Here is a 27,766-nt window from a genome sequence, read left to right on the forward strand (position 1 = left end):
CACCCCTTCAAGACATGTCAAAATTAACTAATTAACTGTCATCAACAATAGGCTTTTTATTTGATTTTTTTTTTTTTTTTGAGACGGAGTCTTGCTCTGTCACCCAGGCTGGGGTGCAATGGCGTAATCTCGGCTCATGTAAGCTCTGCCTCCGAAGTTCAAGTGATTCTCCAGCCTCAGCCTCCCGAGTAGCTGGGATTACAGGCACCCGCCACTGCACCCAGCTAATTTTTGTATTTTTAGTAGAGACGAGGTTTCACTATCGTCTTGAATGGCCAGGCTGGTCTTGAACTCCTGACCTCATGATCTACCTGCCTTGGCCTCCCAAAGTGCTGGGATTACAGGCATGAGCCACTGCACCTGACCTGAATTAATAGTTTGGCTCACCTAAAAGTGTCAGTTGAAACACTCCCATTTCCCTTCATTTATTGTAAAAAAATTGGAAAATAAGATGATAAAAAAGAAAAAAAAATCCCAACTGTCCCACCAACCAGAACTTTTATTAGTATCATAGCATATTTTCCTTTGTCTTATTTCTATACATATATAGACACTTATTCATCTATAAATACAGATGTAGGTATATAAATATTTATACATCTCTGTATTTCTATACATACATAGTATACTTACACTTACAAAATTACAGTCATACTTCAGATTTTTTTTTTTTTTTTTTTGAGACAGAGTCTCGCTCTTTCACCCAGGCTGGAGTGCAGTGGCACGATCTCGGCTCACTGCAACCTCCGCCTCCCATGTTTAAGCAATTCTCCTGCCTCAGCCTCCCGAGTAGCTGGGACCACACGTGCCCGCCACCACGCCCGGCTAATTTTTGTATTTTTAGTAGAGATGAGGTTTCACCATGTTGGCCAGGCTGGTCTCAAACTCCTGACCTCAAGTGATCCACCCACCTCGGCTTCCCAAAGTGCTGGGATTACAGGCGCGAGCCACTGCGCCCAGCTCATACTTCAGAATTGTTATGCATGGCTCTTTTCACTCATTGCTTCGTGTACTAAACTGTATGACTCCCAATTCATTTGGCATAATGTAACAATCTTGAGCCCACTTCCTGTTTCTCACTGTTAGAGATAACACTCCGCCGCTGTTCCAATGTACCTCAATCTTTGACCTTTGGTCAGTATTTCTCTAATATTCTTCTCAAGTAGAATCAAAGAGTAAAGAAATAGGAATATTTGGTACATTTCTAATGAAAAATTTTAAATCCTGGAATCATGAGTCAGTGCCTGACAGTCCTCAAATCCTCATGCCGGGGCACTGCTGTGTCCTCATGTGAGTGTAAGTGTGCAGTAAGGTTGTACAAAACAGACAGTGACGAGGAAACACGGCAGAGCTGAACGAGTCCTCCAAATGCGAAGCACACAGAGCTCCCAGCTCTGCCAAGGGTCCCTCGGGAGACTGGCTGCTTTGCACTGGGGACTAATTTCACATTGATAAGGCCCTGAGGCCCAAAGCCTCAGATACACAGGGCAGGGAAGCCGAAGAGAAGCGGGGCACATGTGCAGGACATTTTAAAGTCTGGTTCTGATTATCTTCAGGTCGCTCACGTCTGTTAGAAGAGATCGTTTTTACCAGGAGAACAGAAACAGGACTGCATGGGCGGCCAACACCAGGCAAAGATGAAAAGATGCCCCCTTCTACTCCTGAGCCCTCTATCCCCACTTCCACTCCTGGGCTATCTATTCTCTCTTCAGATGGGATCTGTTATCAGAATACTTTAAAAATGGCATGTCTACTTCATGAGAAATATCCAAAGACAACAGAGTCACCGACGTGGTCATAGAACACATTGGTTTTGCGAAATTTTGCCTCCACTTACTGAAGACAGTGCTGACAGTGAAAGAACTAGTGCCTCGCGTGTGGGCTGCGGCCAAGAGGACAAAGAGTCACTAGGCAGAGAAGGATCCTCAGACCCTCTAGAGTTATCTCATGTCCACCATCACACTCATTTCAGCTAATCGTCCAGCAATGATGCTGTGTCTGATATGCACTAGAATGATGGCCTCCAAGTCCTGACAGCCAGCTCTGGAAATTCTTAATTTAAAAACTTTCCCATATCATGACCCAGACACCATATTTCCAGTGTCGAGAATTACTTCTGAAATACAAAACGAAAGCCTACATTAAAAGAGTCCAGATTTTCTTAGATAATGAACAAGTAACACACAGACTCTACCTTCTCCTAATTTCATGTCAATCTTCAGAGGTAGGGCCCAAATATTACACTGGAAAGCCAATGCCTGCAACTTTTCAGAAGAGTAGGATTCTTTTCTCACCTTTTAACACTGCTTTTCCTTGAAGCAGATCTGGTGGTTCTTTTAGTAATGCCTGCACTGCCAGAAATGTTAGGTTCAGATGTTTTACAGCTCTGAACACTGGATTGAAGAATTACTCTGAAAATAGTTGGAAAAAAATAAGATTACATTCACCGAAACCATTTGCAAATACTTGACAGAGGAAAGTATTTTTGCACTTTAGTGCAAATCATCTTGAGAATTGAGAGGATTTTCCATCAACACATTTACCAAAAAAAGGTGAAACACATTTTTACATCAAGGCCTTTTAAAATGAAGCATCTCATTTCTCTTTGAAGGCTACACAAAGATAACCGGAGGGCTTTGCTTCTGGAAGGTGAATGACTTGGCATTTTAAGCAATTCCCACACCAAAGAAATTCACCAGCCAAACAAATCTTTCTGCCCAACAAAAGCAAAAGTAGCTTCTCAGACTTTCAGTCATGAAACAAGACACCATTAAGAAGCCCAAATTCTAAAGAATAGGAACATAAATTCAGGAAATAACTATACAATATTTACTCTTCAAAGCTGTAAGTATAGGTAATAATCCACTAAATCAATACTAATTTTATGTAACATTTCAAAATTTTAGAAAGTGTTTAAGCAAAATATGAGTTTCGTCTGGATTATAACACTTACTAAATCTCCAAGTGCCACTAAAATGAAAGTGAAAACACTTAAATTTTGAAAAGCTTGCCTTAATTAAACTCTAAAAAGCTTGAGAAACTGGTGCCTATGAGAGTAGACTGCCCAGGAGGAAGTACACGATGAATCAGAAAAGAACACCCTGAGATAAAGGCCACACGGAATGTCCTTTTAGAGGCAGATGGTCCTCTGACTTTTTTTTCTTTAAATTGTCATAGGGAAAATAGCAGAAGACATCAAAAGATTTTATATGCAATTCTTTTCTTTTTTTTTTTTTTTTGAGACAGAGTCTTGCTCTGTTGTCCCGGCTGGAGTGCAGTGGTGTAATCTCGGCTCACTGCAACCTCCGCCTCCCAGGTTCAAACGATCCTCCTGCCTCAGCCTCCTGAGTAGCTGGGACCATGGGCGCCCACAACCTCACCTGGCTAATTTTTGTATTTTTAGTAAAGATGAGGTTTTTGCCATGTTGGCCAAGCTGGTCTCGAACTCCTGACCTCAGGTGATCTGCCCACCTCAGCCTCCCAAAGTGCTGGGATTACAGGTGTGAGCCACCACGCCAGGCCTATATGCAACTTTTTTCTTCAAGAGATAATCAATGACAAACTAAACACATATACACACATTTATAGATACCAACTTTTAATTTTCTGAAAGAGAAAACACTGACTTAAGCTTTCTTCTCTCCTATTCAAACATAAAGGTGAGAAAGCCAGTAACAACTTATGAGAACCCAGCTCAAAAGAGTAAAAAGGAACCATTACAATGAGTGAGCATCCCACCTCATAGGCCTCAGCTACCACCATGCTGGCTAATATACCAAAGACAGGGCCTTAAAATATGCTAAGATTAATACATTTCTACAACCTTAGCATCACCCAAACCAAAGCATATCCAACACTTAGTGAAATGCTAAACGTCTCATCACTGAAAAAGCAACAAGAGGCTGGGCATGGTGGCTCACGCCTGTAATCCTAGCACTTTGAGAGGCCAAGGCGGGTGGATCACAAGGTCAGGAGTTCAAGACCAGCCTGGCCAAGATGGTGAAACCCTGTCTCTACTAAAAATACAAAAATTAGCCGGGTGTGGTGGCAGGTGCCTATAATCCCAGCTACTCAGGTGGCTGAGGCAGGAGAACTGCTTGAACGCGGGCGGCACAGGTTGCAGTGAGCCAAGATTGCACCACTGTACTCCAGCCTGGGCCAAAGAGCGAGATTCCATCTCAAAAAAAAAAAAAAAAGCAACCAGGGCAGAACCTGGAGCTTGTCTGGGCCAGCGGTCCAAGCCTTTTGGGGAGAAGGCGGGGCAGTTTTCCCCACTGTTTCACTTTACTCATGCCGGATTTCTGAGGGACCCTTGAAACTAGCTTTCTGTCTCACAGAGGGACATGAATCCTGGATAAATCAGCCAATGTTTGGTTCAGAAATTCTCCTAGGGTGTGATCATCTGATACACTGCATGTTCTAACACAACAGACAAAGGCGCTGGGTGTGGTGGCTTATGCCTATAATTCCAGCACTTTGGGAGACCAAGGCAGGAGGATCACTTGAGGCCAAAAGTTCGAGACCAGCCTGGTCATTTTAAGCAATTCCTACACCAAAGAAATCCTCCAGCCAAACAAATCTTTGTGTTCAAAAGTAAAAGTAGCTTCTCAGATTTTCAGTCATGAAACAAGACACCATTAAGAAGCCCAAATTCTTAAACATAGTGAGACGTCCTCTCTACAAAATAATAATAATAATAATTAGCTGGGCGTGGTGGGGCGTGCCTGTGGTTCCAGCTACTTGGGAGGTTGAGGTAGAAGGATCACCTTGACCTTGACCTCTCAGGGTCAAGACTGTAGTGAGCCATGTTTGTGTCACCCATCTCCAGCCCGGGTGATTGAGGCTCTGTATTTAAAAAAAAAAAAAAAAAAAAAAAAAAAAAGGAGTGTATGTGAAGACTTAATTGTAGGATTAAAGGCAACTATTACCCTGGCTTGTGAATTCTACTTCTAAAAACAAAGGATTATTTTTAAATTCTTTCTTTTTTCTTTTTTTTTTTTTAACAGACAGGGTCTCACTCTGTTGCCCAGGCTGGAGTGTAGTGACGCAATCATAGCTCACTGCAGCCTCAAATCCTGGACTCAACTGATCCTCCCACCTCAGCCTCCAGAGTAGCTGGGACTACAGGTACATGTCGCCACACCCAGCTAACTCTTTTAGTTTTCATTTTATAGAGATGCAGGTCTCGCTATGTTGCCCATGCTGGTCTCAAAATCCTGGCCTCCGTGATTCTCTTGCCTCGACCTTCCAAAGTGTTGAGATTTGTAGGTATGAGCCAGCCTGCCCATCCCTAAAAATTATTTCTGTTTATATAAAGTGAAGGGAAAATATTTATTCATCTCTGCTAAAAATTTGAATATAGAATTTTGCATAAAACAAAACAAACCGCTGCTGCTTCACTGCTACTTCCGAAGCCCAGGCCAGCACTGGCACTGCCACAGCTCTCACGCTCCCCTGGGCCACTGCCTCACGCACGGGGAAAACGAGACTCCCGTTGGCTCTTTTTTGAAATACAACACCTACTTCTCAAATTATTTGAGGCCATGGTTGGCCAAAAGTACAGACGACAATCACACTGCAAAATAATTAATCTGAGGAAAACACAAGAGCTGATACACTGCCTGCTTAGGAAATCTGAATCCTGATTTCTCAAATGAACTAAGACTGAAGTGTGGAAATGGCACATTCAAAACAAGACACTACGGCTCCGCCGTGCAGTCATTCTAGGCTGCTGGAAAACATCTTTTAAAAAGTATTTATTTCTCTATAAAATTAGTGTAAAGTGAACTAATATAATAATAATAGTAAACAGCTAGTAATTTCTGTGGAACTTTAAAACCAAGAGAATGACAGAACCTGAGTGTGCTCATCATACCAGGGAAGATTCCAGTTATTTGCACTGACAACACAGTATTTATCCTAACTGCAGGTTACGCACTGATGAAGTCTGGGTGGGGGTAGAACTCCACTGAGCTATCACCAGTGACAGCGCACACCACCTGACAGGCACCAGAGGGTGACACGTTGCCTCTGCCACAGAGAACCCGGGCACTCGCTGCCTTCTGCCTCCCAACCCAGGCCAGGCATGGCTTTGCAGAGCAGCATGCAGCAGATGCATTTTCTTCCTTCCCATCTCCCCTGACAAAATCCTCTGTCCTACCTACCTCTTGCCTATACTGCAGTTCACCACCTTCTCTGCAGCATCCTTGGAGCCTCGGTACTCTGAGACTTCAGATACAGTGAAATCTGCAACCCAAGGAACACAGCCAAGCCAAAAACTAAAAAGCCAGGTCTGGAACATAAATGTCCAATTCCAAGAAAACAATCCATCAGGACAACTATGCACTATGTACTGGCTGTCCACTCCAGACACTACAAGAGCATGCACAAAGGTGACCCTGAGGCCCTGCTGCCTTCAGACAAGCCTTTCCCACTATCTCCGGGTCTGACTCAGGAGCCTGAAGTGTTGTTATGGCCTAATTCTCCAGGCATGCTGCATAATGGGAGCTTTTCACTGGAAACAACTGATCAAACGATGCCATGCCACCTGCGTCCGCTGCCAGCAGAGGTGGGTGGTGCTGATGGTGGATGGTGGCACTCAGGAGTCACCAACTTACAAGTAAAACCCTTTGGAAAGAAAGTCATGGGGTGCTACAAAGATGATACTGATTAACACCACTGTAACTGTCACAAGTTTTTTGCTTCTGAAAATTCCAAATAATGAGTCAGGCTAAACTGAATACTCTGCTTGGGTCTAGAAATACCACGGCAAACGTCATTAACAACAATAACAGGAGGTATAGTTTACATGGAATACTGAAAGCAAAGAGCCTGATAGAGACCGTTTTTAAACTTACCCTGGGAATGATCATTCAACCACAAAGTGCCTAAGTATTATTAGCAACTGTTCCACCCATTCGGAACATCTCTGCCACTTGCAACAGTTTGAGAAGAATAAATCTAAGTAGTGCATGATGCTCTTGAGTCAGAATATGGGGCAATCAAAGCTGACTAAGAGAAGTAAAGGAGAAAACACCCAAAAGGTTGATCTATCTCAGAAATACAGCAGGTCTGAATGCGCGACAATAAGCTTTTATTTGTAAGATATTCAAGAAAATGCCATCCATAGGAGCAAGTTAAGCAGGTTTTGCCTAATTCTGAAGAGTGAAATCAGCTTGATTTTTAAATCTTTCTCAGCTATGTGAAAATACTCAATGAAACCACAAAGTACCAGAGTTGGTTGCAATGGGATTTTTCTTTGGAAGAGATCTTGCAAGGAACTTTTGCATTCTTTCATAACTGCCAAGTCCAAGAGGAGAAAAGAGAAGAAATTCTTAAAACATGAGTTAGGGGAAAAGCTTGAGAGAAGGAGGAATGCAGCTCAGACACAGGAGGGTGGCGGTGGACCCCGTGACGCAGGACACACGCGCCTTCTGGGGGTCTTCAACAGGTTGCTCCACAAGTGGGCCTCTTGCACATTCCTCTGCAGAAATAAAGCCTCTTCGCTGTTAAGGTCTTCATTTCAAAGATAAAAGATCTCAAGAGAATACAAATTTGCTGCTATCAGCCTAATAAAGGCATTCTGGCTATGTGTGGGCAAGGAGAAGAGCGGGAGCAACGACCGTCATATGGGAATGCACCAACTTCAACAGGCGGCCTCAGCTCCGACCTCCTACTTTCATTTAGTATCAAGTGCTACACACTGTACTTACTGTATTCCCTAAAGGGGAGGAGGAAAATGAGACAGAGCAGGACATTCTGCACACTAGAGAGAAGACTTATGAGAGAGCTGCTGTACAACGGCAGATTTCCAGGCTACAAAATCACATGTTTAATGAAAGTAGATCAGTGGGGAAAATGCTTCCTTGCTAGATTGGGAAGGACATACTCAAGACACAGAAACAACTAGAGGAAAACTGTGTAGCCGACCAACAAAAATAAAACCACCCCAATTATCCCAAGCTAACTAACTACTTTTGATAGGGAAGAAAACCTGTTTCAGTGTCTTCATTTATCAACTGCTATTTTGAAATATCTGTTAAGGACAAGCATAACTTTAAAACAAGATATGTTACTTTTAATATCCTTTCTATGAGAGGAACAGTGAAGCCCACCTTCCCTCCCCACCACCATCCCATTAATTGAAAAGATTCAGAAAAAGAACCTTTGAAAATAGGCAAACCAACAAAGCTAGGAGCTGACAAGGAGAAAAACATGCATGGTGGGAACCACACTAGGCACCAGAAGTAAGCAACGGCAGAGAAACAGAACGGGACACTTACAGCAGCTATCTGTCAGGGGGTCCTGATGGCTACTGTGTTCTGAAACCATCGAGACAGAATAGCAGGATGGGAAGAATGTAGTCACAAACAATCCACCAGATGACAACACTACACAGTGCAGAGGTCAGCACAGCTAGGGGACATCTGGAAAGGGGTGAAGGGGAAAGAACAGATGTTCAAATTGGGAAGCCAAAATAAATTACGCAATCATCAATCAATCAATCAATCAATCAAGCCATATGTAATTTTAGACACCCTAAAAGCCCAAAACAGCAACAGGGATACAAAGGGGCGGTCCACAAGGATGGAGTTTTGCCATTTTATGTTGGAGAACAAAATGCTGTGTTTAAACAGGTTTGATACTTGAGGACTCAGTCACTAGTTACATAACTACCCCATGTTAATTTAACTTTATGATACTGAAATCAGTCATAGATAAATGATTGAGGTTCTTCAAAAAGCACAAGATGTGCACACACGGAAAACTAAACCAAACCATAATGGGCAAAGGAGGCAAAACCAGATAACCAAAACCAAACAAACAAAAAACACAAAACCCCGGACCAGTTAACAAAATCACAGGAGGCACAACTAAAAATGAACATAACACAGCAGAACTGATCTCATTTCAATGGAATCACTAACTCCTGAGTCATCCAGGAAGCTAAGGGAATGGCACATTTTTATAATACGGTTCACATTTAACCAAGGGCAACAAAATGAGCAAAATTTCACTGAAGTATGCATACTATAGATTTTTCTTAGTTGTTTTCTGCACTCACTTTCTTCATACTAGTTGGCTTTCAGCTTGGGGTTTTTTATTTTTTAATTATTATAATTTTTTGAGATGGAATCTTGCTCTGTCACCCAGCCTGGAGTACAATAGTGTGATTTTGGCTTACTGCAAACTCCGCCTCCCAGGTTCAAGCAATTCTCCCACTGCAGCCTCCTGAGTAGCTGGGATTAGAGATGTGCACCACCACGCCCAGCTAAGTATTGTATTTTTAGTATGGGGTTTCAACACGTTGGCCAGCTGGTCTTTGATCCACCTGCCTCGGCATCCCAAAATGCTGGGATTACAGGCATGAGCCACTGCACCTGGCCTCTTTTTCATTTTTAAGAAATGGGTTGGCCGGGCGCGGTGGCTCATGCCTCTAAGACCAGCACTTTGGGAGGCCAAGGCAGGTGGATTACCCGAGGTCAGGAGTTCGAGACCAGCCTGTCCAACATGGTGAAACGCCTTCTCTACTAAAAAAAAATTACAAAAATTAGCCAGGTGTGGTGGCATACGCCTGTAATCCCAGCTACTTGGGAGGCTAGGGCAGGAGAATTGCTCTGCTGCCCGGGAGGCTGGAGATTGCAGTGAGCCGTTATCATAGTTCACTGTAATCTCCAACTCCTAGGTGCAAACAATCCTCCGACATCAGCCTCCTGAGTAGCAGCTGAGACTACCTGTTCATGCCACCATGCCCAGTTAGTTTTTTGTTGTTGTTGTTTAATTTTTTTGTAGAAACAGAGTCTCGCTATGTTGGCCAGGCTGGTCTCCAACTCCTGGGCTCAAGTGATCCTCCTGCCCTTGAACTCCCAAGGTGCTGGGATTACAGGCATGAGCCACTGTGTCCAGCTCCCAAAGTGCTGGGATTACAGGCATGAGCCACCATGTCCAGCCTCAGCTTGGGGTTTCTCAATCCATTGATCTGGGTTCTAGCAGCAAGGAAGGAAACCTCCTCCCGTTTAGAAGGGCAGAAGCTCCTTCCAGTGACTGCACTTCCACATGGTTACCTGGATACATCTGTGACCAAATCCTAGAGCCGCTACTGAGCATGTGCCGCGTGCGTGGTACTGCTGATCAATTTGGAAGCGACTGATTTGGCTTACCATGTCATTTTTATTGTTGACCTCATCACTGTCATCATTAAAAATTCCATGTCAGGCCAGGCGCAGTGGCTCACGCCTGTAATCGCAACACTTTGGGAAGCTGAGGCGGAGCAGATCACGAGGTCAGGAGTTCGAGACCAGCCTGGCCAACATGGTGAAACCCCATCTCTACTAAAAATACAAAAATTAGCGAGACGTGATGGCGGGCGCCTGTAATCCCAGCTACTCGGGAGGCTGAGGCAAGAGAATCACTTGAACCCGGAAGGCGGAGGCTACACTGAGCCAAGATTACGCCATTGCACTTCAGCCTGGGTGACAAAGCAAGACTCTGTCTCGGAAAAGAAAAAAAAAACGTACATGCCAGGCATCTTATATTGTGGAAAGGGATTAGACTAAAGGGTGAACTCGAAATACAAGCTAACCTCACCCCACAAGTTATACCTACACCATCTTATTTAATCTTCCCACACACAAAAAAACAAGCCTACTAATATATATTAAGATCACAGGGGTGAATATTTAAACGGAATGAATAAATGGCCTGAGAGCACTAGAAAACTCTCTACCCATCCCAGGCTTCACTTTCAGTTCCTTAAAGGCAGAACAGCCTGAATGTCCAGGTGTCAGCATTATAGATGGTTATTTGTTCCTCTAGTAAACCTCACGGCTTAAGAATTACTTTCCATTGCTAACACACATACCCATCTCCAAACCTGCCAAAACCATCAGTATGCGGAACGACAGGCCTCATGGCTCAAGTTATGAAATCTACCAAATCCATTTTAGCACAGACAATATACTTGTCATCACGTCCTGAAGATCAGCTCAAGGTCAATGGTGCCACATGGTTTACTGTCATCACTGTAGTCAGGATTAGACAGGCTGAGCAAATGGCCATTTTACAATTGATAAAAAACTTAAACTCTCCCCCAAAACTGACCATTTATAAAAGAGAAACCGGCCAGGCGCTGGTGGCTCATGCCTGTAATCCTAGCACTTTGGGAGGCTGAGGTGGGTGGATCAGTTGAGGTCAGGATTTCGAAACAAGCCTGGCCAACATGGTGAAACCTTGCCTCTACTAAAAATACAAAAAATTAGCTGGGTGTGGTGGCGCACACCTGTAATCCCAGATACTCGGGAGGCTGAGGCAGGAGGATCACTGGAACCCGGGAGGCAGAGTTTGCAGTGAGTCGAGGGCATACCACTGCACTCCAGCCTGGCCAACAGAGCAAGACTCCGTCTTAAAAAAAAAAAAAAGAGAGAGAGAGAGAGAGAGAAACCAATCATTGGAATAATATTTTATGTACTACAACTTTCTCCTAAGAGTCACTAGTACTTGTGTATTTCTCACTAACTTTCTTTCTTGCACGTACTGTATTTTCATAAGGCTAAGTGCCAATGTTAAAGCAAAATAACTTGCTCACAGAAATCAATGGGTCAAAATTGGGATGAAGAAATTGATTTTGTATTTTTCAACCGAAGCCATTGTTGAATACAGTCCCTCAGGGACTTCTATTCCTAAAATAACTACAAAGACACAAGAGGGAAAGAAAGAAAACCTTCGACTGATCTTTTCTAGGGCCAAAAAGCTGCAAATAATAGCAGAGAGGGTTTGAAAAAGCAGAGAAGGGATACGCAAAATGTTGTAACGGAGGAGGAAGGAGATTTGCTGAGACTCATCAAAAATCCCCTGGGGTCTATACACATAACTCAGAGCTTAGAAAAACTAGCATTTTGCTTTCTTCTTTGAAAGTGTGGCCTAAAACTTTGTTATTTGTGTTATGTGGGGCTATTTTTATGTATTGTTTTTAGGATATTACCAAAAGGAATCCTGAGCTCACTGCAGCCTCAGACTCCTGGGCTAAGTGGTCCTCTCGCCTCAGCCTCCCACATAGCCTGGTCTACAGGTGCACACTGCCATGCCCAGCTAGATTTGAACTCATGTTAATCAGAGTAGCAGATTCAGAGGGTGACTAAAGGAAACTGCCTATTTAACAAAAACTTTTGACTAAGCAGGATTTGTATCCCCTGACTCTCAACTTGACTTTTGAACAGCAGGCAACAAAATATTAAAAAATAAACGATGATGCTGATCCTGAAAAACAAAACAAAAAAACCTGGACACAGCTAAAATCAACCCACAAAAGCATCAGTTTCCTAGGGCTTGCAATTCCATGTGTGGTCCCTGGACCAGCAGCCTCTGCTAGAATGTGAAATCTTGGGCCCTGCCCCCACCCCACTAATCATAACCCATATTTCAACAAGCGCCGGGTGCCTCATGCACACTTAAGTCAGAGGAGCACTGCTCGAGGGCACTGCCTGCCTCCGCCACATCCAGAGTTAGTATCTGGATGATTACCTGGAGCCACCACAATACTGCCGAAGAAAAACCATGAAGGCCTTAGATGAAGACTTTTAATAAGGAAATTAAAAACAAAATGACATTCGGAGTTAAGTAAATTATACAAAAGGCAACATTTTCTTTGTTTGTTTTTTGGGATGGAGTCTCACTCTGTTGCCCAGGCTGGACTGCAATGGCGCGATCTCAGCTCACTGCAATCTCTGACTCCCAGATTCAAGCAATCCTCCTGCCTCAGCCTCCCGAGTAGCTGGGATTATAGGCACTCACCATCATACCCGGCTAATTTTTGTATTTTTGTAGAGACGGGCTATCACCATGTTGCCCAGGCTGGTCTTGAACTCCTGACCTCAGGTGATTCGCCTACCTTGGTCTCCCATAGTGCTGGGATTACAGGTGTGAACCACCATGCCTGGCCAAAAGGCACCATTTTTAAAGCAGTCTAGTTGACTACAGTACCACTAAGCTGCAAAAGAAATCTTCATAAATGCCTGTCATCATAATGGATGCCCTACATCACATAACACTGCATACTGCAAAACTCAACTCTTTACATTGGGTCTTTGAAGAACCTCCCAGAGGAGCAGCCCATAATGACACATGCTTTACATGTGATTCTACTTCAGGATTTTTATGACGAGATACTAGTGAGGAATTACCTTCAGTTAAAAAGAAAACCTGTTCTCTGCCAATACAAATGGTTTATTATATCATACTTCCTTACCATATTACAAGATGCTTACTGAACAAATGATCTATGTCCATCACACGCCCTTCCCCCAAAAAAGGTTGGAAATCTGGTGACCCACGCTGAAAAAGGAAGTAACTAGAAGGAAGAAATCCAGCGGCAACAGGTGGGAGCATCTACTGAAGAGCAGCCTATAAAAAAGACCACGTTCGTGCAGTTTGCTTCTGCGTATTCTTCTAATAATCTTGGACGCTCCATCAGGTTCCATCCCAACTAACACATGTTCACGAGAATGTACACACGGACACACATACACTCAGTAACTGCAACACTTACTATTCTCAGGCTAAATCTTCCTCTATAATTAGAAAATCATTCCCCAAAGAAACAAACAAAAAACCCAAAATATAGTTTAGACCAGTTCACTGTTGCCCCAAAAACAACGTAATGTCATTAAGCCGTCATGTCACGCTGATCAAAACAAATGATCTGCTACGTGGCGAATGTAAAGAAATAGACCAGTTTATAACTATGGACAGGTCTGGCATCCTGGGCTTTCCATCTGCTGTTGAGCTCTGGAGGATGCCCCGTGCTGATTATTCATGGAGAAAAAGTATCCCTGATGTCGCCTTCCCACCCATTAAGGCTCATGAGGACCAAGGTAAACAAGGGCCAGCTGAGAGATTCCAAGGCCAGCACCCCTAGGTTTTAAATAACATAGGCAAACATTTCAAAGTGGCATCATGGGCTTGCAACTATGGAGAAAAATGTACAGGAAAAACCCTCACCAAGGACCCCACACACATAATAAAGAAACATCAACCACAACAAAGGAACCCAGACTCACGTGAGAGGAATAGCGTTTGTTTTTGATTGTCTTCTGCTTTTCAGGGCCCGAAGTCTATCACCTTGTGTCACTCCATTGATTTCGTCGTCGTCACTGTACTGTGTAAGTAAAAAAAACACTGAGCTAATGGTTTAAATTGCACTTATTAATGCAGTAAAGCAGAGCAGCAATTTATCCACATAAACACAGACAGTCCACGTTTCTGCAAACTCTAAAATATTTTTCCCTTTCACAATCAAGCTACAGATCACATTTTAAGACAGCCAAAGTTGACTTTCAGAGACAGCCCAGCACTCATTATAGAACGTATCAACAGTGAAGACGGTTAATGGGCTTTCACGTTTGAAAACATTCTTTTTAAAATCTCACAGTGTACTTACTACCACTTAATGTGGTACTGCTGCCCCCTAAGCCCTTGATTTGCTAAAAGCTCTCCATTTGAGACTGATTGCCTTTCTAAATCGGCTGTTGTGAAATGGCAAAAAGGGGTGAGGGGCAGGGGTAGATCTGGCTAAAGAGCTCACTTCACAACCTTTTATGCACCTGCCGAGTTATAGTTTTATGGACGCACAACCTCGTTTCCACTATTTTGGGTAAAAAGTGCCTAGAGAGGGTTATAAATATAAAAAACTGACAATCATCCAAGAACTGCTTTATTATTTTACCTACAGATTTCTCCATGCCCTGACAAGGTTTCAACAGCAGTTAAAGCAGTAACAACATCTCAACAGAAACGGCTTCATTACCGGTTCGGGTTCTTGCTGGTCTTGATTCTCGACCCCATTTATGGAAATGTCATCAACGCCAGAGAGAAGTTTGGAGAAGGCTGCTCTGTGTTGTCCATTCTCCTGCCCCTTTAACTTCTGACGAAAATAGTCCCCTTCCAGCCAGAGGCTTGTTTGCTTCCTAGAGCATTTAAATAACATCAAAATAGAGCTTTCCAGAAAGACACATGAACAACTTCTTCCTACCAGACTATCCGTTGTTACTGAAAACTAAGGGAAATTCCCGTCCCCATCAGATTCCAACCCCACTTGTTCCCTTGGAACTACAGACGTACGCTACTACTTACATCACCAAAAACTGCTGCTGAGGCCCAATCACCGAGCCAGGTCTGCAGATCCTGACCCACGCAATGGTCTCGGCTGCTGTCATCCTGTAATGCTTCATGATGTAGCATGCTATCAGAGTGCCCGTGCGACCAAGGCCAGCTAGGAAAAGAAAGAAGCACAGAAATGAAACTTGGGCTCATGTGCGCCAGGATTTTGTCGGGCAAGGTAGAATTTTTGTAAAAGGCTTCTCATGACTCTGCTTCTCTCAACAGCAGTTCTCAAGGCTGGCTACACTCTGGAATCACCTAGGGAGGTTTTTAAATACTGATGCCTGGTCTCATGCCCAGAATGTATTTATTATTTGTTTCATTTAATTATTTATTTTTGAGATGGAGTCTCGCTCTGTCGCCCAGCAGGCTGGAGAGAAATGACGTGATCTCGGCTCACTGCAACCTTCACCTCCCAGGCTCAAGCAATTCCTCTACCTCAACCTCCCAAGTAGCTAGGATTACAGGCGTGTGCCACCACACCTGGCTAATGTCTGTATTTTCAGTAGAGACAGGGTTTCACCATGTTGGCCAGGCTGGTCTCAAACTCACCTCACCTCAGGTGATCCGCCCACCTTGGCCTCCTAAAATGCTAGGATTATAGGCTTGAGCCACCATGCCTGGCTTTACGCCCAGAATTTAGATTTAACTGGTGTGCAGCATAGCTTGGACAGAGAGATTCCTAAAATCTTCCAGATGATTCTACGTGTAGCCGAGGTGGAGAATCACTTTCTAAGCAATCATTCTAGTAAGTGCAGTGTCTTCTGCCCTGGGCATTTTAGAAAAATGGTACCACCATCTTTGCAAAAACAAAGGCTTGCAATTTTGCACTTACTCCCACATCCAATTATATTTTCTAGTTTGTTATATTATATTTTCACTCAGATTTTTTTAAACCTCTTTTGGTGCTGGCCTGTCTTATCTACACTATTATTACCTCCAGTGATGGTTAATTTTATGTGTCAATCTGGAATGAATCTTTGGAGATTAACATTTAAGTTGGTGAGCTTTCAGTAAGCACAGTTCCCTCCATAATGTGGATGGGCCCCATCCAATCACCTGAAAACCTGGGCAGAACAAAAACACTGACTTTCCTGAGCAAGAGACTGCCTTTGGCTTTCATCTGCCCCATCAGCTCTCCTGTGTTTCCAGGCTGCTGGCCCACACCGCATATTTTGGACTCACCAGAATCTATATTTGCATAAGCCAATTCCTTTTAATAAATCTCCTACATATAAAAAAAAATCCTACTGGCTTTGTTTTTCTGGAGAACCCTTAATAAAACAGATTTGGATTATGAGATGGGTGTCACTGTAACAACTAAATAGAAATGGAGAAGTGGCTTTGTGGGTGACAACCTTGGATATTTAGCAGAGGAGATTTATAAGGAAAGTGTTGAAGATACAACCTGATTTCTCCTTAACTGGTTACAGTAAAATGCAAAAGGAAAAAGACAAATTAAAGAAGAAATTGTTAAGCAATAGGGAATCAGAGTCAGAAAATTCTCAGGCTATCCATATGGCAAAAAATAAGAGTGTTACAGAGAGAAAAATCAAGGGTGTGGCTGAACACTCCCCCTCTAAAGAAATTCCCTAGACTTAATCAGCCCTCTCAGCAGAAGCCAGGAAGAGAGATGGGATTATAGCAGTAGAGACACTGGCAACTTGCAGTGAAGGGGAGGGACATGGAATAAAATAAAGTAAGGCTTTTGGACTTCTGAAAGCAGAGCTACCTGGATGCAAACATTCTTTGTTCTTCAAGAAAAGGAAGGATGATCCCAAGGGCAATTTAGAGACCCCCAGTGCTGCCACTGCCACCAAGACACAGAGTATATAAGCTCAGGGCAAGCCTGTCTACTCCTTGATTTCACAGGGTAGGGCCACCTCTGATAGTTACAGCGAACCCAGCTGCCTCTGACCACAGCCCTCAGGGGCAAAGCCACCACCCTAAAGGGCAAAGAGGGCATGGAGGGCACAGCGTGGAGCCAAAGAGGATGATCCTCTAGCCTTAAGATGTAATGGGATTTGCCTGGCTAGGTTTTGGACTTGTCTAGAAGCGCTTTCTTCTGGTTTCTCCCTTTTGGAACGGGAATGTCTATCCAGTGCCTATAACATCACAGCTGGGAGGAATTATGTCTCAGGATGGATCATACCTCAAGTCTCCCCATACTTGAGTTGAATGCTATTTAGATGAGACTCTGAACTTGGAGTTGATGCCAGAATGAGTTGAGATGTTCAGAGCTGTTGAGATGGGGGTGAATGTATTTTTGAAGTGAAGGGACATAAATTTGAGGGGGGGTCAGAGGGCAGAATATAATGAAGTGAATTGTGTCTCCCCTAATCTTAATCCGTATGTTGTTCTAACTCCCAGTACAACTATTTGGAGATAAGGCCTTTATGGAAGTAAATAAGGTCACAGAGTGGGGCCCTAATCCAATAGGACTGGGGTACTCCTAAGAAAAGAAAGAGATGAGCCAGGCACGGTGGCTCAAGCCTGTAATCCCAGCACTTTGGGAGGCCGAGGAGGGCGGATCATGAGGTCCAGAGATTGAGACCATCCTGGCTAACACAGTGAAACCCCGTCTCTACTAAAATTAGCCGGGTGTGGTGGTGGGCACCTGTAGTCCCAGTTACTCGGGAGGCTGAGGCAGGAGAAAGGCATGAACCCAGGAGGCAGAGCTTGCCGTGAGCCGAGATTGCACCACTGCACTCCAGCCTGGGCAACAGAGTGAGACTCTGTCTCAAAAAAAAAAAAAGAAAGAAAGAAAAAGAAACAGACTGCAGGAGTTAAGTGCAAACAGAGGACAAACCATGAGAAGACTCAGAGACAACAGCCATCTGCAAGCCGAGGAGAGAGGCCTTCCCAGAAAACATCCCTGCCAGTGCCTTGACCTTGGACTTCTAGCCCTCAGAACTGTGAGAGAATTAACTTCTGGTATTTAAGCCACCCAGCCGGTGATATGCCCCAGCAGACTAATACACCTCTTTTTTTTTTTTTTTGAGACGGAGTCTCGCTCTGTCGCCCAGGCTGGAGTGCAGTGGCCAGATCTCAGCTCACTGCAAGCTCCGCCTCCCGGGTTCCCGCCATTCTCCTGCCTCAGCCTCCCAAGTAGCTGGGACCACAGGCGCCGCCACCTCGCCCGGCTAATTTTTTGTGTTTTTAGTAGAGATGGGGTTTCGCCGTGTTAGCCAGGATGGTCTCGATCTCCTGACCTTGTGATCCGCCCGTCTCGGCCTCCCAAAGTGCTGGGATTACAGACTTGAGCCACCGCGCCCGGCCTTAATACACCTCTTAATGACTCTCAATTTTCACCGTACAGCCCAATTTTCATACTGTCATCATTTTTCCTCCCTAAACAAAGATGCAATCATACAAGAGCCTCTCTAGGCTTTTAATTGGTCATCATTCTATTTCAGGGTATCTCAACCTCAGCAGTACTGACATTTGAGGCTGGACAATTATTTATAGTGAGGGGCTATCCTGTACACTGTAGGATGTTTAGCAGCATCCCTGATCTCTACCTACCAGATGCCAGTAGTACCCAACCCTCAAAAAAGGTCTCCGCACATTGTCAAATGTCGGGTGTGTGATGGGGTTGGGATGCGAAAGGACCCTGGTGAAGAATAACTTCAACTGCTTTTTATAATTAAAAAATGAAATAAGCAATGCTGGATTTTGTTTTAATTATGTTTAAAAATTGGAGTAAAATATACATAACATAAAATTTACCATTTTTCTTCATGTATCATTTTCCTGATTTCATTTAGTTGTCTGAATTCTCTTTTAGCTCACTGAACATGTTTAAGACAGTTATTTTAAATGCTGTATCAGTTAATTCAGAAACTTACATTTCCTTACTGTCAGTTTCTGACTATCAGTTTAACCACTTTGTATGTGTCCAGTTCAGTAGCATTAAGTGCATTCACATTGTTGTACAAACATTACCACCACCCATCTTCAGAATATATTTCATCTTGCAAAACGGAAACTCTGGACCCATTAAACAATAACTACCAATCCCTGCCTCCCCTCAGGCCCTGGCAACCACCATTCTACTTTCTCTTACCCCGAGTATCACATACAAGTGGATTCATACAGTATCTGCCCTTTTCTGACTAGCAGACCTAAGTTGGCCTATTATCTTTAAGGTTCGGCCATGTTGCAGTACATGTGTCAGAATTTTCTTCATTTCTAAGGATGCAAAATATTCTGCTGTATGATATAGAACATTTTCTTTTTTTCTTTGAGACGGAGTCTCGCTCTGTCGCCCAGGCTGGAGTGCAGTGGCGGGATCTCAGCTCACTGCAAGCTCCGCCTCCCGGGTTTACGCCATTCTCCTGCCTCAGCCTCCCGAGTAGCTGGGACTACAGGCGCCTGCCACCACACCCGGCTAGTTTTTTGTAATTTTTTTAGTAGAGACGGGGTTTCACCGTGTTAGCCAGGATGGTCTTGAACTCCTGACCTAGTGATCCGCCCGTCTTGGCCCCCCAAAGTGCTGGGATTACAGGCTTGAGCCACCGCGCCCGGCCGATATAGCACATTTTCTTTAGCCATTTCTTTAGCCTTCCTCTGATGGAAACCTGGATTGCTTCCACCTTTTGGCTATTAAGAGTAATGCTGCTGGCTGGGTGCGGTGGCTCACACCTGTAATCCCAGAACTTTGGGAGGCTGAGGCGGGTGGACTGCTTGAGGTCAGGAGTTTGAGACCAGACTGGCCAACATGGTGAAACCCTGTCTCTACTAAAAATACAAAAACTAGTTGGATGTGGTGGTGCATGCCTGTCATCCCAGCTACTGTGGAGGCTGAGGCAGGAGAATCACTTGAACCCAGGAGGCGGAGGCTGCAGTGAGCCAAGATTGCACCATTGCACTCCAGCCTGGGAAATAAGAGTGAAAATCCATCTCAAAAAAAAAAAGGAAGAAGAAGGAAAGAAGAGGAAGAGGAGGAGGAGGAGAAGAGGAGGAAGAGGAAGGAAGAAGGAAGAAGGAAGAAGGAAGAAGGAAGGAAGAAGGAAGAAGGAAGAAGAAGAAGAATGCTGTTATAAACATGGGTGTAAAAATATCTGTTCATATCCCTGCTGTCAATTGTTTCTGGGCATATAACCACCTATGCTGAATGACATTAATTTTTTCAGGAACTGCCACACCATTTTCCATAGCAGCTGTATTGTTTTATATTCCCACTAGCAGTACACAAGGCTTCTAATTTCTTCATATCCTCACTAACACTTGTAATTTTCTGGTGGTGATGTTTCTGTTCTTTTAGATCACAGCCATCCCAATGGGTATAAAGTGGTATCTCATTGTGGTTGTGATTTGACTTTCCCTACAAGTCAAAAATGCTAAGAATTTTGCATGTGCTTACTGGTCTTTTATATCTTTGGAGAAATGTGTATTCAAGTCCTTTTCCCATTTATGAACTGGGTTTTGTTGCAGTTTTTAGGAGTTTTCTCTGTATCTTCTGGATGTTAATCCCTCATCAGATGTGATTTGCAAATATTTTCTCCCAATCCATGGGTTACCTTGTTACTCTGCTGATAGTACACTTTGGTGCACAAAAGTTTTAAAATTTTATATAGCCCAATTTGGCTGTTGTTTTATTGTCAGTGCCTTTGGTGTCATATTACTGCCAAATCTAATATCATGAAGTTTTCACCCTCTTTTTCTTCTAAGACTTTTACAGTTTTAGGTCCTATATTTAGGTCCTTGATCCACTTTGAGTTAATTTTTGTATATGGTATTATTTTTTACATGTGGATATCAGGTTTTCCCGGCACCATTTGTTGAAAAGACTGTCCTTTCTCCATTGAGTGGTGCCTGTATCCTTCTTGAATGTCATTTGACCGTAAACACAAGGATTTATTTCTGAGCTCTCTATTCTATCTCACTGGTCTTTATATCTGTCTTTATGCCGGTACCACACAATCTTGATTGATGTAGCTTTGCACCAAGCTTTTTTTTTTTTTTTGGAGACAGGGTCTCACTATGTCGCCCAGGCTGGAGTGCAACCGCACAATCATGGCTCACTGCAGCCTCAACCTCCCAGGTTCAAGGGATCCTCCCATCTCAGCTTCCCAAGTAGCTGGGACTACGGGGTACACACCACCATGCCCAGTTAATTTTTGTATTTTTTAGTAGAGATGGGGTTTTGCCATGTTGTCCAGGGTGGTCTTAAACTCCTGGGCTCAAGTAATCCTTCTCCCTCAGCCTCCCCAAGTACTGGGATTACAGGTGTTAAGCTACCATGCCCAACCTGTATGATGAAGTTTTGAAACCAGGAAGTGAGTCCTCCAACCTTTTTATTCCTTTTCAAGATTGTTTTGGCCATTTGGCATCCTTTGAGATTCCCAAATGAATTTCAGAATCATTTTTCTATTTTTGCAAGCAATGTTGGAATTTTGACAGGCTTGCATTGAATCTATCTCTTTGGGCAATACTGACATGTTAACAATATTAAGTCACCCAGTGGACAAATGTGATGTTATTACATTTAATTATATCTTCTTTAATTTTTCTCAAAAATGTTTTAAACAAATCTTTCATCTCCTTGGTTAATTCCCCAATATTTGATTCTTCTTGATGCTATTACAAATGAAACTGTACTCTTAGTTTCTTTTTTAGATTTTTATTGTCAGAGCTTAGAAACAAGGGATTTTTGCCTGTTGATTTTATATGCTGCCACTTCTTTGCTGAACTCATTTATTAGTTCTAGCAGGGGCTTGGTGGGGGGTGTGTGTGTGTAATCTTGAGGGTTTTCTTTTCCTTTTTTTTTTGGAGACAGAGTCTTGCTCTGTCCCCCAGGCTGGAGTGCAGTGGCACGATCTTGGCTTACTGCAACCTCCATCTCCCAGATTCAAGCAATTCTCCTGCCTTAGCCTCCAAAGTAGCTGGGACTACAGGCACATGCACCTCGCCCGGCTTTTTTTTTTGTATTTTAGTGGAGGTGGGGTTTCACCGTGTTGTCCAGGCTGGTCTTTAACTCCTGAGCTCAGGCAATCCACCAGCCTTGGCCTCCCAAAGTGCTAGGATTACAGCCATGAGCCACTGCACCTGGCCCAGGGTTTTCTATAATATATATAAGTCATCTCATCTGCAAACAGATAATTTTACTTCCCTCTGTCCAATTTCGATGTTTTTTTTTTTTCTTTCTTGCTTTGGCTAGAACTTCCATTACCGTATTAAACAGATGCCACAAAACCAAGCATCCTTGTCTTCTTCATGAGCTTAGAGGAAAAGCTTTTAGTCTTTCACCACTGAGTATGATGTTAGCTCTGGGCTTTTCACATATGGTTCTTACGTTGAGGTAATCTCCTTCTATACCTAGTTTTACCGTGTTTTTATCACAAAGGGGTGTTGACTTTTGTCAGATGCTTTTTGTGCATTGAGATGATCATGTGGTTTTTGTCCTTAATGTAGTATATTACACTGATTGATTTTCATATGTTGAACCACTCTTGTAATCATGGGATAAATCCTACTTGGTCATGGTACACAATCCTTTTAAATATGCTGCTGAATTCCCTTGGCTAGTATTTTGTTCAAGGTTTTTTGCATCGATGTTCATAAGGGATACTGGCCTATAGTTACCTTGCAGTGTCTTTCTGTTTTGGGTATCAGGGTAATGCTGGCCTTATTGAGTTAGAAAGTGTTCTTTTTTCCCCACGTTTTTGGAAGAGTTTGAGAGGGACTGGTTTTAGTCTTTTAAGTGTTTGGTAGAATTTACTGGTGATGCTATCATGTCCAGGGCTTTGCTTTCTCAGGAGGTTTTGGAATACTTAATCTCCTTACTAGTTAGAGATCTGTTCAGATTTTCTCTTTATGATTTAGCTCTGGTATTTTGTTTTTCTAGGAATTTGTCCATTTCATGCAGATTATCCAATTTGTTGTCCTACAATACTGATCATTTTTACAGTACTGATCAGTTTTATTTCCACAGTATCAGTAGTAATGCCATTTTCATTTCTAATTTTAGTAATTTGAGTCTTCTTCCTTTTATACTTCATCATCCTAGCTAAAGTTTTATCATTTTTGTTATTCTTCTTAAAGAACCAACCCTTGGTTTTGTTGATTTTCTCTACTGGTTTTCTACTCTCTGTTTTACAAATTACAGTAATATAGTACTTGCAATTTTTGTATACAATAATATACAATTATGCTACTTGCAAACTACAAATTATTTTACAAATTACAATAATTTACATATATTTGCAAGTTACAATAATTACAAGTTACAGTAATAATATTTTACAAATTATCTTGTTACAATAATACTAGCTTTTATAGTGGTCCCTGTATTTGCCTTTATCAGAAATCTTTACTTCCCTTTTCTCCAATGGCTGTGCGTTACTGTCTAGTGTGCTTTCATCTCAACCTATAAGACTCCCTTTAGTATTTCTTGCAGGTCAGATCTAGGGATGAAAAACTCTCGCTTAAGTGTTTGGTAGAATTTACTGGTGATGTTATTATGTCCAAGGTTTTGCTTTCTCAGGAGGTTTTTGATTATTTAATCTCCTTACTAGTTAGGAGTTTATTCAGATTTTCTATTTGTTTTTTGCAAGTTACAATAATTACAAGTCACAGTAATAATATTTTACAAATAACCTTGTTACGATAATACTAGCTTTTATAATGGTCCATGTATTTGCCTTTATCAGAAAGGCAAATTGATTGCCTGGGCACTGTCTTAATTTCTCCACTATTTTTGAAGGAGTTTTGCCAGATGTAGAATTCTTAACAGGTTTTCCCCCCACTTATGCATTCTGAATATATCAACCCACTGCCTTCTAGCCTCCGACGTTCCTGATGAGAGATCTGCTGACAATCTCAGTGGATGTATCCCCTGTATGTGGCAGGTCACTTCTCTCCTGCTGCTTTCAAGAGTGTCTCTGTCGTTACAGCGCGATTATAATGCATGTTCACGTGGGCCTCTGAGTTTATCCTGCTTGGAGTGTGTTGAGTTTCTTGGATATTCTTGCATATATCACATTTGGGGAGTTTTCAGTCAAATCACCTGTCTGCTCCTTTATTTCTCTTCTCCTTCTGGAACTCCCACAATCTGTATCTTGGTCTACTTGGGTATGTCTCAGAGGTCCCTTAGATTCTGTTCATTTATCTTATGCTCTTTATTCCTCCTGTTCCTCAGACTTGCTAGTTTTTTAACGGTTCTAGCTTCACACTCACTGATTCTTCTGCCTGCTCAAATATGCTTCCGAATCCCTCCAGTGAATTTTTCATCTCAGTTATAGTACATTTCATTTCCAGAATTTCTTTTTGGTGTTCTTTTTATAACTGGTTATTAACATTTTGTTCATAGATCGTTTCTTTGACTTTTCCCACATTTTCTTTTAACTCTTGGGTATCTTTAAGATGGTTATTTAAAAATTTTTGCCTACTAAGTCCACAATCTGATCTTTCTCAGGGACAGCTTCTGTGGATTTATTTCTTCTTCTTTTTTTTGTTCTGTCTATCGCCCAGCCTAGAGTGCAGCAGCACAATCTCGGCTCACTGCAACCTCTGCCTTCCGGGTTGAAGTGATTTTTGTGCCTCATCCTCCCGATTAGCTGGGCTTACAGGTATCCATCACCACATCCAGCTAATTTCTTTGTATTTTTAGTAGAGATGGGGTTTCACCATGTTGGTCAGGCTGGTCTCAAACTCCTGACCTCAGGCGATCCACCCAACTTGGCCTCCCAAAGTGTTGGGATTATAGGAGTGAGCCACCGTGCCCGGCCTGGATGTATTTCTTCCCTTTGTATAGGCTATACTTCCCTGTTTCTTTGTATACCTTATGATTTTTCAATAAAAACTGAAATGTGATGTTTTGTCATTATATTTTAAACTACAAATACAGCAGTAACTCTGGAGATCAGTCTCCCCCTTTCCCCAAGGCTTGCTGAGCTTTTTATCCAATATTGGATTTTTTTTAACAAAACTATACTCCTTGTTTCTTAATTAACTAACAAAGAGAGTTAAATAAATCCCACTACCTTCATACCATGTATTATTGTATAGTCATTCATTTCTTCAAAAAATATCTATTAAGTGTCAGGCACTGTTATAATTGCTGAAAACAGAGCAACTTGTTAAGAATAGTTTCCATAAAGACAGGCTCTTACAGTTTACGCTAGTCATTGATGTATCCTAGAACTTAACTATATAGTATGCACCCAATAAATATTTGATGAATAAATAAATGCATTTCAATGTGATGTCTTTGTAGAATTACTTATGAAAATAAGTTACTATACTTTTCATATGAAATCAAAGGTTTAATGGCACTCTAAAAATAAAGGCAGTTTCGTGTTCTGACACATAAACTAAATGAATATGGTCTGTTTCTACATATTCATATACTCATACTGTATACTATTATTTAACCACCCTTAGAAACGTACCTTTACAATGTACTGCAATGGCACCCTCAGCATTTTCGCAGATATCCAGGAATTCTTTGACAATGGCATCAGTAGGGGTGCTGCCATCCGCAAAGAAAAGATCATGGTGATCGAAGCCAGCATCCGTAAAGCGTTTGGCATCATACATTCTTTTATTCAGACGAATAATGGTAGTAACACTGTGATTCTTAAAATATTGAATATAAGTCTCGGGAGAATGTTGGTGGTAACCTACATAAAGAAATGCACCAGATCTTGTAAAACACATAAAGAAAATAATGGCTAATAGTTTCACCTGTAATTGAGCGGACACAGTATCTGGACTGGGAATTAAATATCAAATTGATTATAACTGTAAAAAACAAAACAAAAAGAAAGTTAAAATCCAGTCAGAATGATGTACTGAAATGACCAAGTATGCTTAAATAATTAACCCTTGGTCAAGCTTGGTGTAACTCTTTCAAAAGAAAATACAGGACAGATACTTTCAATAACAAAATGAGATTGATGCCATAATTTCACATACCACTTTCAAGTCTGGCTCTTGAATGAGGTCCACAGAAGGCAATAAATCGGTCTGGTATTATCCAATTTAAATCTCCATTTTCTGCCTTCTGTAAGGGGAAGACCAGCACAATTCATTTTTAAACGTAATCTCCCCACAACCTCTCTACTCAAGACCGAGTCTCTGAAGGACTTCAAACTCATCTGCTTTAGCGGAAAAGCTGTTTACAAATTGCCATGAGACACGAATCTCAATTTGCCCTGCTACTGGACATATATCCTGGTCCTAATCACCTTCTTTTAACAGTGTTTCATTGCTAGGGTATCAGCCCTTGGAATACAGAGCTGACTGCTGTCATACAAATATACTATTTGGCTATTTTATCTGAATCGATTCTCATTTCATTGCTACTAATTAATAAGCAAGCAAGCAAACTTTTCCAGTATAAGGAATCTGTGAACTTCCCTGTTTTCCTGAATGACTAACTGGTTTCCAACATCAGTAATCTTGACTCCACAAACAAAGGATTTTTGAAAAACTACTTAGGTTTCTGGCTTCCCAATATTTACTTACTTACCTACTTACAGAGACTGTCTTTCCACTATTTTCCTAGCTATTTAATAAGGTAACCAATTTAAAAAGTTCATTTGTTCGTGATCAGTCTGACCAACTGGAGAAATCCTGTCTCTACTAAAACTACAATATCAGCCGGGCACGGTGGTGCATGCCTGTAATCCCAGTTACTTGGGAGGCTGAGGCAGGAGACTTGCTTGAACCCAGGAGGCAGAAGTTGTGGTGAGCCGAGATGGTGCCATTGCACTCCAGCCTGGGCAACAAGAGCGAAACTCCGTCTCAAAAAATAAAAATAATAAAAATAATAAATAAATTCACTAAACCCACCAGGAAACTCAAAATTACAACTATACCGAGATCACAGTATGTCCCTACAAAAAAACAAATATAAACTGATATATAAGACATGTTACTTCCTGTTATTAGGTCCTTTGGATTGAGTTACCATTACTATTATAACACAGATATAGTTCAAATTGAACAATAATAGAAACTTCTCTCTGAATGAAATGGATAAGAGATACTTAAGCAGGAAGTAGAAGACGCTTTATGGTGGAGAAGGAGACAACTCGTGATTAAAAACAACAGATAAATTAGCTTTGCAATTGGGGTGTTTCTACATATACCTAAAAATGAGTTAAGTAATAAGAGTTTCTTGAATATCTTCAGGGACCAGGCAGGTAACCCCACACCAGCTTACTGGACTTAATGATCAACATGGGGAATCAGTCAGCCCATGTTCCATAATACAAAGGTCTAAGCAGCCGGGTGCAGTGGCGTGCACCTGTAGTCCTAGCTACTTGGGAGGCTGAGGCAGAAGGATCACTTAAGCCCAGGAATTTGAGTCCAGCCTGGGCAACATAGTGAGACCCTAGCTCTTAAAAAAAAAGAAAAGAAAAGGTCAAAGCAGGAATGAGGGCAGCTGTTGCCAGATATTCCAATTTTAAAGTGAAATCAGAAATCCAGACTTTCAAATAAGAAACTCGTGATCAGTTGTTGGCAACAACTAGATTTCACTGAATTGCTGATGCCATTAATTAAGATACATCCTGAATTCGGAGGAGCTGAAACAGGAAAAAATGGGCATTGTAGAATCAATGAAAGACACTATCCCCAATTTCTAAATACACTATAATAACTG

The 27,766-nt window shown here is 42.2% G+C and overlaps 1 protein-coding gene across 17 annotated transcripts in view; it reads right to left on the minus strand.

The window, feature by feature from the left end:
* Positions 1-27,766, minus strand: part of CDC14B (cell division cycle 14B) — a 160,969-nt gene that overhangs the window by 49,072 nt on the left and 84,131 nt on the right. For 9 of the 17 annotated variants that reach the window (XM_021927742.2, XM_021927750.2, XM_021927749.2 and 6 more), the window contains exons 8-13: positions 26,074-26,161; positions 25,548-25,778; positions 15,127-15,265; positions 14,801-14,960; positions 14,055-14,152; positions 2,295-2,411 (exon numbers count right to left, since the gene is read on the minus strand). In XM_021927742.2, coding sequence (XP_021783434.2) covers positions 2,295-2,411; positions 14,055-14,152; positions 14,801-14,960; positions 15,127-15,265; positions 25,548-25,778; positions 26,074-26,161 — 833 coding nt within the window. Of the gene's footprint in view, positions 1-2,294; positions 2,412-8,282; positions 8,427-12,853; positions 13,399-14,054; positions 14,153-14,800; positions 14,961-15,126; positions 15,266-25,547; positions 25,779-26,073; positions 26,162-27,766 lie in introns of those variants that run through there. The other 8 variants (XM_031654010.1, XM_031654008.1, XM_031654009.1 and 5 more) reach the window with 4 other exon arrangements.

Source organism: Papio anubis, chromosome 13 (genome assembly GCF_008728515.1).
Source record: "Papio anubis isolate 15944 chromosome 13, Panubis1.0, whole genome shotgun sequence".
NCBI classification, from domain to species: Eukaryota; Metazoa; Chordata; class Mammalia; order Primates; family Cercopithecidae; genus Papio; species Papio anubis.